The 18,565-nt window shown below is 37.8% G+C and overlaps 1 protein-coding gene across 1 annotated transcript in view; it reads left to right on the top strand.

Moving 5' to 3' along the window:
- The first annotated feature begins 377 nt into the window (after positions 1 to 377).
- The window catches only part of LOC150080421 (ciliary microtubule associated protein 1B-like), a 37,709-nt gene continuing 19,521 nt past the window's right edge, over positions 378 to 18,565 (top strand). The window contains exon 1 of the mRNA XM_090381088.1: positions 378 to 489. Coding sequence (XP_090237214.1) covers positions 478 to 489 — 12 coding nt within the window. The 5' untranslated portion in view covers positions 378 to 477. The remainder of the gene's footprint in view (positions 490 to 18,565) is intronic.

Here is an 18,565-nt window from a genome sequence, read left to right as displayed (position 1 = left end):
ATCTGTAAAAGTGAAGGTATATCGATATATTAGGATAGAGCATTGAATCACTGTCTTGCTCGTGACTGTACTTAGCCATCCCAACCACTTAAGGAGTTGTACGCCTCTGCATCATCTCGGCCAAAAATCAATCACGCAACCTCCATCGAGAACAGCCTAGAATGTGCGGTTGCCCACATCTTTTCTAGAAAACTCTTAAGCTTTTCGAAATTGGCAAACAGGTTTTCATGTTTTGCATCATCTACGTGTTTCATGCTATTAACGCGAGAGGGCGCCCTATGCCATCAAACTTTTCTCCAATTATGTCTAGAAAGTGTCTGACGTCTAGGCGAGAGCAAATCGTGTCAGCCAATAGAAAAAGTGCAGCCGACCACATTTCTAAGTTTACTTAACGATATTCTCGTGTTTCTGGGAGATTAGAACCAGTCGCGTGTGTGCTATCTGACAGCTGTGTTGTAAGGTTAATCTACGCTCAAGATGGGAATCAAGGTAAGCTTGGAATTTCGTGCATTTAGATAGCTATTTAATCCAATGGACGTCTGCAATGTTATATTTCGTGATTGACAATTAACTCGGTATCAGTATCTCGAATTATGCTATCAGGTCTGTTAGAGGTAGACTATTTTTCACGTTAGAAATTATTCTGATAGAGTTCTACGTGAATTAATAATCAATGCGTGTAGTAATGATTGGACAATGTAGCGGAAGTTATTTTTAGATATCCTCATGTATTTCTGAAGATCAGGAGGATCGTTCCTCCTCATCTTCCAATAGAATTGGAATTTCATGCATACGAATTAGTTTATTCAAAAGGTTAAACAAATTGCTGTAAAATAATATTATTTCTTTTAGACTGATAATTTTCAACTATGTTAAGGCCTCCAGTGATACATCGATCAAATATTTCTAAAAAGTCCCAAATCGTTTACAACTAAATTACGATGCAATTTTGCGTATAAAATCTGAAACCTCAAACATTGAATCCATCGGAGCTGGCAATGAGACTGTTGCAAATCCAAACAAATGGTGCTCCCCCCCCCTTCAATTTTGGCATAGACGATCAGTTAGTCACCAGAAATTAATTCTTATGCCTGGTTCCCTCTCCTCAAATCTAGGACTGGTCCTAACATCCATAATAATGGAATCCTCGGGTGTTTGGAATCTGTTTGGAAAAATTACGATATTAATTAATATCGTAATTTTTAAATCATTATAAAATAATCGAATTATATAAAGTACAGTAAATATTTACTAATAATAAATTAAGTATTATATTTTATGTCTTTTAATGTGATGGTAGCTTCAAAGTGGGTTTTGAAAAGGCTACAATATTAATTAATATCAGTGTTATAAATGAAAGAGGACGCAATCAAGTAAATGAAAGATCTTTAAATCTATTAATTATTTGCATTGAATTTCATCTCAATTATGCCTATTAAAAAGGGAAATCTATAAGAAGCTTTTTAAATACTAATCATTTCATATCTCGAGAACTTCCACCGTTGAAAAAAGGTTTAATGCTTGGAAATTGAGAAAATTTAATATCATGTGTGTTATAAACAAAAGAGGGTGCCATTAAATGAAAGAGGGCCTTCATTCGATTCATTATTAATATTAAATGTTGAAACAGAGTAGACAATTTTGAAAGCTTTTACTTGAGCTTCTTTTCGCATTTAGTCAAAGATACAGCATTAGTTAAGGACTTATGAACAGCAGGTGCCACCATCTGTTAAACTTTCAAACAGGTTTGCCAGCCAAGAGGACTTCTGGAAGATGATGCACAGTAGAGGAGACAATTGAAATTGAATAATCAAGGTTGCTGCAAAATCTGTTTACATCATGTTGTAGACAAGCGGGTCAAATCTTGATTTATTTAATCAGACAAAAGTGCAAAATCTGAACCAGGAAATGAACCACAGTGATGCTGTGTTCAATGAAGTTTTCATCCTCAATGATGACAAGATTGGAGCTTTGGATAGTTCCGACCTCCCTCAAATATTTTGGCATTTTTGAGCCACAACTAGATGTAATAATTAAAATTTTCTTGCATGCGTTCAATTAGCTGGTTGACATTGTTGTTGGCCTCAATTCAATTAGGTGGTCTATGTTGTAATTGTGTTTGAAGCCAACTACAACATCGACCAGCTAATTGATTTGAGAAAATTGGCCAATCAGGCCAGCCCAAAGAGAAGCTTTAAAAATTATTGAAACACTTTTCAATGGATGTGGTGGAATTTTATTTTTTGGATAATTATGCTAGTATGGGTAAACGGTTCTTATCATTCCGAGGAAAATTCAATGACAAAAATGATCGCGCTTCCAGTGGCATTATCAAGAATTGCTGCTGCGCCGCTAATCAAGTTCCCTTTAATTTCTAAGTTTATAATTTAAGGAAAAATTTGAGTTCTGAGGGCACTGGAAAAACAGTCCTGCAGGGTGCAGGATCATGCAAAATATTCGACATAATAGCAAAAGCATGAGAGGAGTAACTCTGTGGACAAAAATTGCCAGTCATTCCAAGTAGAACCAAGCTGATAAACCTAGTCCTCGTAGGTAGCACGTAGATAAATCACCGTCTTCCAACAGCGGTTGAAAAAAGGATGAGTTCGAATCCTGCGAATGACGCAAGGAATTTTTATGGGCTTTTTCACAAAGTGACTGAGTTAGTCGATCTGAAGCAGGGTCGCATTTTCCCGACCTCCGTAAACAGGACTTTTCCTTACAGTAAACCACCAAAGAATATACATAGTTATAGACATAATATAATGACTCTTCATGGCCTTAGCTACTTTGGCATTTAATGCATACACCTAACACCAGATAAACCTGCCTCAAATCTTTACACATTTACAAGAACAGTCAGCAACTTAGTTTAACGACAAACGTGAGAGTACATCTAATGGATGATGCTTTTCCTGGAGAGTTTACTCAGAGCCTGCTTAAACTGAAACATCGAGGATCGGTGTATGGTACCAAACACTGACACTGAATCCTCCAGCAGAATTTCTCAACTCCGTATAGGTGCCAAGTGTATTTCCCCATAATGTTGAGTTCAAGACTGGAAATTTCCAATCTTGAAATTTCGTGCAATAGTATCTGGGCAATAGTATCCATTTTTTATAACTGTTTAACGTTCCTTTTGGAGACTTCTTCTGTGGTCAGACCCGTTAATTCTCACTCCAATGCACTACACCACCTTTTCCAACTTTCCGTCTCTCACCATACTTCTTATGAATCTTGACCCATCAACACTTGGCGGCAACGGAACGTGACTGGCTGTGTAGAAGTTCATTGCACATGTCAATCTTCTGCATACCCTGTACTGTGATCATGACTGGCTTTGCCGCAGGTAAAAAAGTATTCAGTCTAAGCATTCCAATCATTCCCTCTCATCTGTCATTTCAAGAGACTCCATTTCCCTGTTCGCCAAGTTTTTCCATGAGCATCAAAAAGGGACAGGGACAAGCATTCAAAGATGTTGGCCTTAACCTGAAAATCCGAACTTTTTCTCATGGCCAACTCTATGTTGGTTTTTCTAGAGTTGGCAATGGCAAACCTTTTTATTTTGGTCCCAAATGGCAAACTGAGCAACAAAACGTTTCAGAAATCTTGGTTATTCAATTTCAAATGTATTGAAATAAATACAATTTTGTTCGTAATTAAATTTTTTAATACATTAAAATATTTAATTTTCATAACTGTTATGAAACTACATGCTATTTTGATTACTGCAACCGATGCAAAACCGTGTACTTCAGCTAGCTTATAATGACAAAAAAGAACTATATATCAGATACAATTACAGGAGACAACTTGTTCTGGACCTTTTTTTGGATTATTATTATTAGCCATGCAGTACAAGGAAGCCTGAGGCTTTTTCTGCACCAGCCAAAAAAATTTCTGAGTTACCCTGTGAGAGAGAGAGAGAGAATAACCAAGAAAGAGTCTGAAAGGGAATCACCAAGAAAGAGTCTGAAAGGGGATCACCAAAACAGAGAATCTGAAGTAGAAGGGGATCACCAAAACAGAGAGTCTGAAGTAGAAGGGAATCACCAAGAAAGAGAAGAATGATGATATCCAGCTCAGGACCCTGGGTGTGCAAAGCCCATACTCACCAGATGTGAGCCCCTGCAATTAGACCATCTCAGACAAAATCATTTTTACGTCAGTTTCTCTAAACATAAATCAGCTCGAAACTCAATCATACGAACGTGTAAATTCTAACATTGCATTATAAAATGCTGTCTGGCAGCTCATTTGTGTAAAAGTTCCTTTGTCCTGATGTAGTATGAGAAGGAAAATATTCTAAAAGCCAATTTTTGATGAGAATGACAACCTTTAATTATTATTTATAATGTGTATGTTGGTTGTTGGACAGAGCTCAAGCAATTGTTGATAAGGTTGCTCAACGTACAATTATGCTCAGTTTTTTTAAAAAAATTTTCTATTAATTTCTCGCAGGTTGTCATTGGCTGGAACCCGATGTCGAGGTTAAACACTAACAGCATGATGTTAGTCTCAGTTAGGAATCTGGATAACTTCCAACTGGTTTATTATTTTTGGTTTGCATATTGCTAGGGTTGGTTGTTTCGTTTAGATGGGGCTGAAGTCATGAGGCGTCAATATGCATCTGTAAATTGTGTATTTTATGGTCGGTTTACCTGTTTTGAGAAAAGAAAACCCATGCAATCCTTGGCGCCCTTCCATAAAACTTCCTGACTTGAGACGGGAATGAATCGGACTTTTACAAAAGATTCAGGAGGGCAGCGATCGTTGCTGGCTTGCTAACCCCGAGGGATAATGCCAAGGATGATGTTGTGTGAGGGAAGAAAGCAGAAGAACTCATGGAGAACACTGTTCCTTGAGACCACCTCAATTTTGTGGAGTAAGAGAAAGCGCCTGGAAAAAAGAGTTCAATCTTAAAGTATTAAGGAGATAAGTCCAATTCATGGGACAGTCTTCTACTCACAGCATTTCCTCTTTATGAAACAAACGGGCTTTATATTTAGTATGGGCACTGTTATTTTGGTAAGATGTATCTCTACTAATTTCACTTTTTTTAATAAAACTAAATGCGGATTTATTACACACGCCTTTTCGTTTTGTTAAGATGCTCTTATGAGGCTGTTGTAAATAATAATTAGGTTCCAGAGTACAGTACGTTGCCTTGACTGCATTGGATATTTTAAAGCTAACAGAAAAGAAGCATCATTTACTATGATTCAGCTAAAATTCAGAAAATATCACATTTATTTTATTCTCTTTCATCATTACAGTTTTGTGATTAATATTAACCCCAGGGGCTCACATCTGGTCAGTATGGGCTTGGCACACCCAGGGTCCTGAGCTGGATATCATCATTCTTCTCTTTCTTGGTGATTCCCTTCTACTTCTCTCTCTCTCTCTCTCGGGGTTGTTCAGAAAATTTTTTTTGGCTGGTGTAGCATAAGCCTCAGTCTTCCTTGTACCATATGGCTAATAATAATAATAATAAAACTATTTCTATTTATATTTTTACAACATGCGAATTATTTGTTTTCTCTTTATTCTATAAAATATTAGCTACGTTATTAAAAGAAGTATTTCCATAGTCATCAATAATTCTATCAAATATTACTTACATCTGTCTATTTTTCACTTATATATTAATATTCTGACCATATGGTCTCACTAATTTCCCACTTCACATATTGCACAGAAGGAAGTAGGTGATGGTAAGAACACACGATTGATTAAGGACGTGTCCCATATTACATTGTGAGAGGGTCAATTTCGTGGATTACGCAAACGGTGTACTTAGCATCAAATATAGAAAGTGTTGGCGCTCTATGCGTATATTAAGTATATTGTACAGACCTAGAGGCGACAACTATCAAAAAGTCTCCATTGGTCTAGATTTGGCGATGTAGTTGCCCATGACCATATAAAGTCAAAACGATGGTAATTTTGTTATAACGAACAGCTGCATACAAATGATACAGGTATATCAATATTTTTCTTAATTTCAATAGCCTGTTTAGTACCTCAATGAAAAGACAAAGAAATGAGTCAGAAGAAATTGAGTTCGCGACTCAATTAAGTACTCGTACAATAAGGATGAAAGATGAAGAGCTTTGGACGCTGAATTTGCCGTGAACGGAAAAAAAAAGAGGAAAAGAAAAAAATAAGAGTTTGTGTGACCAATTCTCCACAATGAATCCAACTTTTTTCGAAATCTCGGATCAAGCAGAGACCAGTTGCTGTTAATTTATTCTACATTCAGACAATGCTTGAGAACAGGACCATTATTGCTCGCGATGGCAATCTGCGCTACACCAGGACTCTTACAACTGGAGTCCCACAAGGCGGGGTCCTCTCTGGTATCTTGTTCTCTGCTGTTCTTCTGCCTTTCGTGACGGGCCGAACTGATATTATCACCTTCGCTGATGATATAAAGCTGTTCACTGTTATCAACCCTGGAGACTCTGCTGACTACACAAATGTCTTAATCGTACAGAAAATCCAGAACCTCGAGGCCTTCCTATCCGGTTTCTGCCTTCACATCAATCCTGAGAAGTCGAAACAGTTGACCTTTTCGCTCAAACGCAACCCAACAATGGTGCAACCCAATATAAGAGAATCTGCGATTTCTGCTGTTCAGCAACACACCGATCTGGGCGTTATCTTTGACCAGAAGCTCTCCTTTCTACCACACACATAGACCATCTGCAAATAAAGTTCTGTCGACTCCGGTGGATGCTTAAGCAACAACTTATGCATGTCCATGACCAGGCTGTTGGGTGCAGATATATTAAGACATGTATCTATCCGGTCATACTTTATGGCGCAGAAATCTGGACCTCAATTGCCACAACGCATCTGAGACGGATTTTTGCGGGCGAATTTTGGCTATTGAAGTGGGCCGTATGGAAATTTCGCCCTCCCCCTGCACCAAGGACCACCCGGATGGCAGCAGCTCTAAACATCAGACGTCTTCCTGCCATTATCCATGAGAGAAGATTCGTCTTTGCTGTAAAAATGATGGTTGCCATTATTTCGGAACCAAACTTCTGCGGATGGAGAAGCACAGTACCAAGCCTTCGGGCCAATCTACTCCTCCAGGCCACCCCAAACCGGTTAAAGTTATCCGATCGGTTCTTACCTGTTCAAATGCTGCGGTACATACACTCCTTGGATGGCGACCTCTACAAGTCGCCATCCATTGGATAAAAAAATACAGGCAGAACTTACTCCATCGACTTCCTTCTCAGGACCGCATCACAGGACATTAGAACCTGCTCCCAAGGACCTGTCCATCACTGCCATGGATCCATCACCACAGTGTTCCAACTTTCTGCGCCTGCTCAGATGACTCCAGCACTGTAAAAGGACTGCTCCCTGGAGAATGATTTAACTTGATAACATGCTGTTGTGTAAATATTTTCATATGTAAATTTTTCAATTTTTTTCCAGTGTTTAAACCTACACTTGTATAATTAGCAACAATATTGATTTTTTTTCCCTATCTCATCCTTGTTTATTACATTGTATTAGCTTTACTGTAAACCCCTGGCTTGTAGCCGTGAAGGGTATTGCGTACGGCGTGTGCCTTTTGTATGCAATAAAGAGTTCTTCTTATTATTAAAACACTGTTAAAAAATTAACAGAAAGATTTCATTGTCCTCTCTCATCGTTTGACAAAAGGTAGAAGCTTGTAATGGATATCAGCTGTATTCCATCAGACGTATAGAAAAATCTTCTCTTGGAGAAGTAGGGCTTTCATGTGTGTGACACAGGTTTACAGGATGATAAGCAATGATGCGATCGTTTGGTGTTGCTGTACATAAGCCATTTTCCCCAAAAAGGGTTCATTAATGTGACGAGAAAACAGCGAAAAGCAAACTGATAATCTCTAGATTCGTTGTCGACAACGAACTTGAATCTTGAGTTTATGTAGAATTCATTTGCTCAGTTCGTACATCTTTCCATGTCCATGAAAATGGATACGCATTGTTTCATACGCAATCTTTCTGCCAGAATCTGGAATGTCTTTCTCTATTCCGACTCAATGGTATCTTTCAGTTCATTATCATCAATAGTGGTTGTTTCTCAAGGAGTGCGTTATTAAGAGACTCTACCTGATTTAATTTTCTTTTTAATTATTCTGGTGCTGTACCTTCAGTGTATCTGTATCTTCTCCGACTGCCGTGTATAGTTTGCTCCCAGTTTACGCACAAAGGTAAACTGCTCAAATAAATGTAATTGGAACAGCCATTTCTTGGTCACTTTTGACCATCTTAGCAAACTATACTTCGCATTTGCTGGCGCGAAGCATGATTTGAGGACTCAATCTGTACTCACGTGCGGAATCAATGTCACGTACTTTCCATGTTCTCGGCGGACACTCTACGATTGTTTTCACAGAATATTTGTCAAAATACTAATCATGAAAAACCTCTCGAATTATTCTGATCACTTGATTAAACCACCTCTATTGGAACATTTCTGTGAACCACTTTTATACACCTCTTCAAAACTGTGTAGAAATGGCAGAACACAGAATTGGAGAGAGAGATTTGATCTTTGACATTTCAACATCGAAATCCTTATCACGGTGCATATCAGCACAGGAGAGAATATAAGACGTATTCTTCATTCAACGCCTCCCCATCGTTAACCGCAATTTTCATAGTTCGGAATGTCTGATTGCCTTTTTTTCTCCAGTCATACTTCTTCCACCTCCTAAACTTCTACTGAACCCTCAATCTAGTCAAAGACAGAAAACTCGCCATTTTCAGACCAAGCAGATACCCCCAACACTCGAACCGAGAGCCAGCCCTGGCTCATCATTCCAGTACCGTACCTTTCATCATTGTGGGACAAACAATGCTCCTTTTTTGGAGCACTGTTTTTCTTCTAAAATATCTTCATTGGGTTACTGTAAGTGAGTTCAACTACCACCGACCTAGAACAGACCTTCCCTCTTTGCACGCACAACGTAGAACAGCTTCCTCCAGCAATGGACACCATCTGTCTCGTAGTTTCTACCAGTTGGCAACAGTTTGTGATTCTGGAAGAAAACGCTATCACAGTAAAATCTTTCTCCTTCGCGGATCGGCTAAACTTGCAGCAAATAGGAAGAAGGGAAGCTTCTTATACTTCGACAATCGCGTATCGTACAGTGCACTATGACGTCACCTGTGGCCCTTCCAGTCATTCCTAGCTCTCCTTTTTCTTCTTTCTTCAGTAATGTTTAAGTCCCATTGAGGATAGTTGGCAGAATGTTCCAACAGAAACGCGTCTGGATTTTTCTATATTTGTCATACGAGTAGCCTTTTTTTGGAAGCTCTCATTACATTAAATTGATTTTCTTTAATATAGAGAAGTTCCCTTTATTATCTGATTTATCATCTTTTAATTTATGTATGAACGCCGTGTTCATACATAGATCATAAACTATCAAATTCATTAAATACTAAAAATCATGGACTGAACTTAGAGTGGTGATCGTTGCGTCAAATGCATGTTCTAGAATAAGCATTTTGTGTGACGCGACCATCTGGACGATCGCGAAGTGTTAGTGGCTTTTCAGAAACGAATTTAAATAGTAAAAGTGCTGACCAAAAATTAAAAGAACGAACCAGTCAACTTGGCTTCATGCTGAAAACTAGACACCAAAGAATAGCTACAACAAGGGATTTTCAAAGGTGATATTTCAACATTAAATTATTTTCAAGCGGTAAAATTCTGTGCAGAGTAAAGGTGAAAAGTGGAGACCGCATCTGCCCTTTTGATATCTGAGATCTACACGCCTATTCTGTATAATTCTTGTTAACTGCAGTGTCATTAGTTTAATAACACTCCTACTCACGTCTCTGTAACACTTTCCTTTTGACACATCATAATTTAGGATTACAAAGATGATGATGCTGATTAAACCACTTAAAATTAAAATAATTCCGTTGGTGTGAATAAGATATGACGCCATCCTTTTACAATGTGTGTCTTTAGCATGGTTATATTAATCCTGACACACACTTCAACTCAAGGACTTTCTGTCGGCTCTTTTGAGCTCTCTGGTCCAAGGACCATGCTTATGTGGAGTTGCATAATAAGCAGATAAGCGAATCTTTTAGGAAACCGAAGTGTATTGTTTGAGATGTTTATGTGAGTAAATAGTGGGATTAAATTATATAGGCTCTTTGGCAACTGCTTTTATTATGGTATTCTGCTTATCTGCTTCAAAATAGTTAACACTTATTGAAAATTAATGGAACAAAAATAGATTGAATTAACAGATAGATAACTGGATATATATATATATATATATATATACACTCAGTGTTCACTGAATTACGACACCTACCTAATACCGTGTTGGGTCACCAAAGATGATGATGCTGATTAAAGTCATCCATTCGCACGGATAACAGCCGATATTCGCCTAGGCATAAACTCCGTCAGATGTCTGAAGACGTCCGTAGGAATCTTAAGACATGCTGCCTGAGAGGCTCTCCACAGTGGCGAAGTAGATAATAGTTGCGTGTCCTTTTGCCTCACTTCCGTTCCAAAACATTCCATAAGTGTTCAATTGGACTGAGGTCAGGAGACTTTGGAGGTCAATCAGGATGGGTGATATCTTCGCTGTGTTCCTCAAACCACACTGTCGTTTGAGTGCATTATCGTCTTGGAAGATTTCGTTTCGATCCCTGAAAAGATGCAACACGTACACGGTCTCCTAAGAGCTGCCAGTAGATTCACCAGTGTCATAAGTTTAATAACGCTCCTACTCCATACGTATCAGGAGGTCCAGGTTCTTGCAAAAAAACATTCCCCTTATTAAGCAACCACCACCACCTGCATGGACAGTGGCTACCATGCACGATGGGTCCATGTACTCATGTTGCTTTCGCCACACACGAAGGTTTCCGTGGGCGTGTTGCATCGGTTATTTGAACTCATTCGACCAGCACACTCGTTTCCAGTTCTCCAGTGTCCAACCATCGTGTTATTGACATCACATTCGCCGTCCACGATGGTCAGCGGTGAGGGGAGAATGTCTGTTGGGTCGTTTGCCGTGGAACCCCATACATTTTGGTGTGCGGTGTATCGTCATTTGGGATGTTGTTCTTAAATTCCCCATATTGTATGGGGATCTAAATCATCGCACAGTAACCTGCTGTTGAGCCGGTACGACGCGCTACACCCTTCGCTCACCACGAACATCCACCTTGCGTAATCTTTTACAGTTCTGTCGGTGGGAGGTGGTTTTATCAGTTCGCCACTATTCTTTGTACACCTTAAGCACCGTAGCCCGTGAGCAGCCGACAAGATGTGCCGTTTTCGATATGGAAGCACGAGCCCCCACAATCATTCCCTTTAGAAACTCCATAATATCTTTACAGCATCCCATAACTGCTACTTTATCACTTTGACTTGCACACGACCAGATGCGAGTTCCACTGCTCTAGCGTATGAAAGTGTTCAGCTTTTTATATGCGAGCTGTGTAGCATAGTCCATTACGGATTGGGTGTCATAGTTCAGTGATCACTGATTTCATATATCAGCCAGGTACAGAGAACTAGATAATTTCCCGGTGGGCCAGAATCGACAGATTTGCCTCTCTGAGAAGGATTTGAGATGATGTCCATTCTTTTCTAGAACGTCCCGTATCAAGAAACATCATTACATGACTAGCAGAAGCAGTATTGCCTTCACGTTATGCACTACCTCAATTTTCCCTTAGCTAGGTAATTGAGCTAGGTAAAATGAAGAATGAGCATGAATTGTCTCTTTTGATGAGTTAGAAGTCTCTTTGGAGAGGGGTGATAGAACGATTCGTATGTTGTGACGTACTAGTAAAATGGATTCCTGTATTCAACTAAGGCATAGAAATCAAACACCACGCATAATGATACCGACTCTCTTTTAATAGGATTCATTGAAATTCAACATTGCGTCGAAACCGCTCTTAGATCTCTTTATTTTATTTTTACATACTCATTTGTTCTAACAGACAATATTTGGTCCTGCCGCTTGCAGAGAAATTGCGTCAGGCAGTTTCTCTGCAATGTCTAAATGCTTCCCCAGCCTACTAGGTTCCCTAATTTGTCTCCCAGTGAACATACCTAGAACATAATTGGAAGATCTGAACTGACTTCCAATCAGCCCAAACCAAACAATCAACCTAGGCATGGAAATATGCTTTTTGAGAGAAAAGAAACAACTTTCTGACTCAACGCATAATGGTTTGGATGCTACCTGGGTAATTTTAATATTCGTTAGTAATTTGTACTGGTTTTTTGAAATCAAGCAGAGAATAAAGAATCTTTATTCTGATGTTTACATAATTACTTGCCTTTAACTATTTGAATACCAGAGCTCTGATAAAGTAATTTACATTTTTAGGGTTTGACAAGTTTTCTGATACTGAGTATACTTACTTGCATATACTTATATATCTTCACCTACACCTTCGTGCCCCCTCGTGGGTAGCACAGTTAGTAGAATCGCTGTCCTCTCCACACCGGGTGGAAAAGGTCTGAGTTCGAGTCCCGTCGATGACGTGAGAAATTTTTATAGGTCTTTTTCACAAGGTGGCTGAGTTAGTCGGTCTCAGGCGAGAATAACATGGTTTTTTCTCCCGGAAACGCAGGTTTTTCCATCTAAAACTTGAAAGTCGACCCAGAACACGCGCAATTTACTGACAATATACACGGAGCAACATGGCCTTAGTCGCTGATGTGCAGATACAACGAGCTCATTTCAGCTTGGAAAAAACAGTTGTAAATACCTGATGAAGCTCTCATGAGATATACAAAATTCTACCCCTAATATACCTATTTGTAAAGAAAATAATCCTCAGTTCTTGGCTCTTCTGATCATATTGAGAATTAAAATAACACTCCCAGGTTGCACCGTGCTTTTAATTCTTTTTGAGAGGAGCTGTTGTGTCAAAGATTGACCATAAGTGTTGGGCAACATTATTAAGGTAACGGGCATATAGACTAGAGGAAAGGGGTGATAAAATAAAAAGGGCATAGGAAAGTAATAATACAGAGGGCTATATTGCTTTTGTTGTGTTCAGGTTCCTCTGAAATTCTGGTAAGCTAAATTTCGCGTACACACTTAATGTTGAAAAGGTTCAACAACTCTCGACTCTTCTCAGCACCATTTACGGATTTATAATCCACTCATTTATGGATTTTTCCAATTTTTTAACCAACAGCCAGCCTTTTTTTTTTTTTTTTTTGTAATGAATATACTGCCCTTATGAAAGCTTCTAAAACTGATTTAAAGATTTTTATGAGAACATATTTAAAGCTTTCTTATCAATATAATAGTGAAGAATCTGACAGAGTTAAAAACCATATTTATGGAATCCACTTTCATCAAGTAATCTTATGACTTTTATAGTATTGTATACGCATTCTGATCTTGTTTTTTCCTTTCTGAAATGCATTTTTTTTACATTATTTTAAATATTTTAGGTTTTGTACCTTTTTTCGAAAGCATCCTCGTCTATTGGAGCTTAAGTTCTGTGTGGTATAATTTTCCAAATAATAAATGCTTCCATATCCTTCAGAAGGTCATATAAACAAAGAAGAAGCCTTCGATATCCTATTGTAGGCAAATACGCAGTTACCAATAAAGACCCTTAATTATAGTTATCAATTATATGTTTCGTCCTAAATGCTGCGTTAGCACGAGATACATAAAGACAGTTTTAACACAGCCACATGGCGTGGGCGGTTATATGACTACTTGTTCCCAATACGGAAGGGAACAACCTACTTTACCTGCGTGCCCCCGTAGAGGGACTTGTTCTGTAGCTGGTAGCATTAAATAACCTCACAAAATGTGCCCGTAGCATGTACTTCGCCTTCCTGTTTCCCCTCCCCCCTTACAACGCCTCCGTACATCGCCTCCATAATTTCATTTTCCTCGTATGCGGAACAAGATGGACGCTACGAACACCTGGTCATACAAATCAAGAAAAGTTGCCGATAAAGATTTAAGTAAACGTTTCTTAGTAAATGAAGTTGGGGTATTGAGAGGTAAAAGAAAGGAGAACATTAAAAGGATGAAATACGAAGTATTCTTCCACCATTACAAAGGTTTATCACAACGATAAATTGTTATGAATTGCTATAACAAGTACTTATGGACCTGGATTGATTTCAAGGTCTTCGTAGAGTTATGCATGTCCTTGGCTCGTTTAATTACCTTCTTAGCTTCTTTCTTATCCTTGATTTACCTTGAGTCATGCAAGAAAATCCGATGTGCAACACCCAGTCCTCTCCATTAAGCACAATGTTCTAATGATTTTTAAAGTTGCATTTTTTTTTGACAAATTTGATATCCATTAGACCTAATCGCCATCTGATTTAATTATGTTTTATAAGAGCCTGTAAAAGTTCCTATCTTACTAATGAGATTTATCTTTCATCGCCCACAGCGATAAGAATCGAACCAAGGTATTCTCCATTGAGAATAGAACAACATGACGCGTGATATAGCAAATATAGTATGTGGTACCTTTCTTTATCTTTTGTTGAACTACTAAATAAATGAAAGAATTTTATCTTTTGAATCAAATTCTCTTCACATATTCAGTAAACAAAATCAATGAAAATTACAAAATCGTTTCTCGAAAGCTGCTTCCAAACTTATTAACAAGAGGGTTTGGTCTTGTCCTTGACCAGAGCAGTCTACAACGTGACATTATACGTGTATCAGTTCTCCAACAGGAAGGCTCACCAAGGCTTGGTCGTATCATAAAAGGGAATTCTGTTACCTCTTTGTTGACTTAAGTACTGGCTTATCACTTACTTCTCAACGTTGAACGAGGATAACAATTTAATATTAGGCTTAATATATTCGGAAAAGAATCATTTGGACATTCAGAGGGACGGTGCCACTGATGAATAGAATGCAAATTTGTAGGATGGTTAATGCTGTTTAACAAATTAATGGACATTAGATGCAACAACCTTGACAGTGCAATTAAGCCTTACGAAATCAAATTGCTGTAATTTCCTGAAACTGTAGCGCCCCATTTTAAATGAACTGATAAACACAAGGGTAAAAAAAAAAATGAATTATCTGATTCATAGCAAGGTCACTCAAATTGGGTTGTCATTAAAGTGTTGATATTTTTTGCTATTCTTAACTCGGGAAAGTTCTGCCAATTCCTAATAAGGCCAAGTGACAACCTTGCTATTGAGATGGATTACGCATGCGCCAATATGGCTATTCATGTGATAGCATTGTGTTATACAGCGTATCGCGCAGACAGTTTTATTATTTTATGTTTCCAGTTGTAACGAGGAAGTTTTCCATTAAGTCGTTCCCAAAGTATATTTGAAGATAGAAAAACTTCTGGAATCTTTCCAACACCTGTCAATCATTAAAGAAACTTATGGGTGATAACGTTCCATTACTCTTTTTTTCTAAAGAATTAAAAAAAAGCTAATGAAAGTTCACTCTATTTCCTGGTTTACGAGTATTATTATGATAATTCTAATGATCATAATAACAATCGATGATTATTATAAAATATCATATTAGCGCCATAGGAAGAAAATTACATACTTTATTTGTCTAATCGTATTCTGAATGATCAAAATATTATGATAATGAGTATTATTTCCCACGCTAAATGTGAATACCTTTACAAATCATGATTTGTTTCTTATTAAAAGCTTTATATTTCGAAAATATATATTAATCGTATTAAATATGCTATTAAAATCGATATTCATATACGAATAAACTATCCTCGGGACTCGTTGAAATGAGCAATTTAACTATTCCTGCTTAAAAACTAGATGGAAATCGATGGTTCCCAACATGCATCGGGAACCATGGTTCTCAACATGCATTGAATTATTTACATAAATAAGTAATCTATTATTAGATAAACAGTGGAACCAGATTAATAAAAAAAAGCAGCAAATGACGACAATAATGTCCATTGATAACCATACATACCGACATAGATACACCCTAGCATTTTATGCGTACATTCAGTGACTGCTAAATATGATTAATGATTGTATTAAATGTTGAAATTATTAAGCTTTTCTAGTCTATGTGGTCGTCCAGAGTATAAACAGAACATTTTTATATTTCTTTACAAGATAAATAGTTATTTAGAAATGATCTTCGATGGATAATCAGTTGTTAAACGTGCGTACCACAATCAATGGATGCAGCATGATCTCTTAGTAGATAGAAGAAGGTAGATTACTTTGAGCCCACGTCAGAAACTGCAACTTAACTAAATTTATATTGTATAGGCGATTTGTAAGAGCTGCAATAACATCCCAGCGAGCTCATAAGACGCCAACGGTATCTTGTACATAGCAGTGGTAGGCGCGTGCCGCAGTGCACAGACGCACAATCGTTCTTCATCTACTGTAGGTGTTCAAGTGGGTGTTGATGGTCCGACCGTGTCTTTAATATGGATGTAAGCAGTGGTAAAACTAAAGAACCATACACGAATGGTGGAAGTTCAAAAGCCTTGTTATATTTTCCAAGGTCACGCGAGTGGCCAGGTTGTCTGAGTTACCTGCTGTATCGAATACGAGCTGTTATTTGTCAGGTAGCCCATTTTTAATGAGATGTGTCTTAATATGAACAACCGGATGTTCACGGTGTTCGAGACATCCCGAGAATTTCAATGTGGTCACGCCCTCTGTCGACAATTTCTGGAAACAGTTTGCCATTTTGTCCAATACAAAAATATTAGAAATGGTAAGGAGGAAAATAATATTTGAAGAAAAGCCCTGTTGGACATTCACCTCTCACTCGCGCTCTCTCTCTTGATGACGAGGATCCTCAATAAACATTTCCTGAGAGAGAGAGAGAGAGAGAGAGAGAGAGAGAGAGAGAGAGAGAGAGAGAGAGACCATATTTAGTTAGGCGCGAAACTCGATAGTCCACTTAACCAAATGTGAAAGTAATGATTATAACAAGGCCAGAAGAGGCATGCTCCCAGAAAACGATTTGTACTTGGCCTCCCCACCAACTCACTGCACAAAGTGCACGGTATTACAAGCGGTAGTGTCAGTTCAAAACATGAACTTTTCCTCACTGTTTTGTCTATCTCCTTATTTGGAGGACAATAAGGGGTCAAGAGGACGGCGTTCCATTTTTGTCAAATGAGAAACGATTAGTCCTACATTTAAGTTTTTGTTTTAGTTCTTTTTACACGCATCGTCCAGAACTGATCGTTAACGCCATCTGTTGAGATTGGTCGATCGTTAGAATTTTTTACCCCCAACCAAAAGCCTCTTTCCAAAAATATATTATGTCCCAACTTTAAAAAAAAAAAATCTTTCTTTGATTTATCTCATTTTCCATTATACAATAATAATAAAAAAATGTCCAAACAGTCTTATTCGAAACGAATGCGATTGGGGAATCCAATGTTTACTGTAATTCTTTCAAATCATTAAAATTAACCACTTTATTACAACGAAGATTAATTCGCTCGGAAGTGATAAATCTAGAACCTTGGTGTATTTGTAATTATCATTTAATTAGCGTGCTACTGTTTTGATCAATATTTATTACCCATTGAACGTCATGGTTACCATAACGACAAGATTGGTCGGTTCGCTTCAAAGAGTACAAGTGTGACCCAATTTCTTAGAAAAAAAAAAAGACCGAAAGAAAGAAAAAGAAAGCGTAGATTAAGAACTGGCGATTAGTCCCAATAAGGTAATCAGGACACACCAACATGGGAGAATGGCTTTGATATTTATTACTTAAATGCGGTTAAGGAATAATTATTATACACTTAGGCATATTTTAAAGTGACACTGAGAATGACTAATAATATGGTACTTTACAATGTCAACGATGCAATTCATCTGGCATAAGAAGAATTATAGCTAAATTGCCGGAATAAATCAGTACTTTGATCTCAATGTTCTAACAGCCTGTGATGCCTTATTTTGTTATTCCAATATTCATTTAACAAAAGAATAGCACGTCTATATGGTTATAATTAGTTTTCTGCAGAGTTCTTAGCAACGGATACTACTTTAAAATTTTTGTATTTGTAATAAAGGTTAATGATTTACTGTCCAACTGTTTCTTAGCCGGGATCTTCATGATAGGACAGTAGCTATATGATTTACCATTCGTATGGAACTAGTTACAGCTTGGAAAATATCGTGAGTGGGAGAGATCAATCTTCTTTTGGCGATAAGAAGAACTTATTTGGCCTTCTTCTAGGATTGAGTGATATGGCCTCAAGAGAAAGTGCAGGGTTTTCCATTGTAGGCACTGATGCCACAAAGCCACGGTTGCCTTACCGCTAATCCCAAACAAACGAAGAATCTCAGTCCTTGGTGTTTTTAATTGTTTGATGACCAATTGACGATCATATTGAAGTGTAGATTTGACTATGGTATAGCTTTGTACCTAATGTGCTAAATTTAAAGTAACTTAAAATATTCTATCATGATTTTTTTTTGGAACATCTTTTACAGCAAATCAACATTCTACAAGTTCAGTTCATACTAATATCGGCATTTGACACACTCCAATTAATCATTTCGTTGAATGATGCGC

The sequence above is a fragment of the Mastigoproctus giganteus genome, chromosome 9, assembly GCF_048544385.1.
Source record: "Mastigoproctus giganteus isolate SK-2022 chromosome 9, ASM4854438v1, whole genome shotgun sequence".
NCBI classification, from domain to species: domain Eukaryota; kingdom Metazoa; phylum Arthropoda; class Arachnida; order Uropygi; family Thelyphonidae; genus Mastigoproctus; species Mastigoproctus giganteus.
Note: the sequence above shows the minus strand (reverse complement) of the source record. Positions and strands in the feature narration are given on the sequence as shown.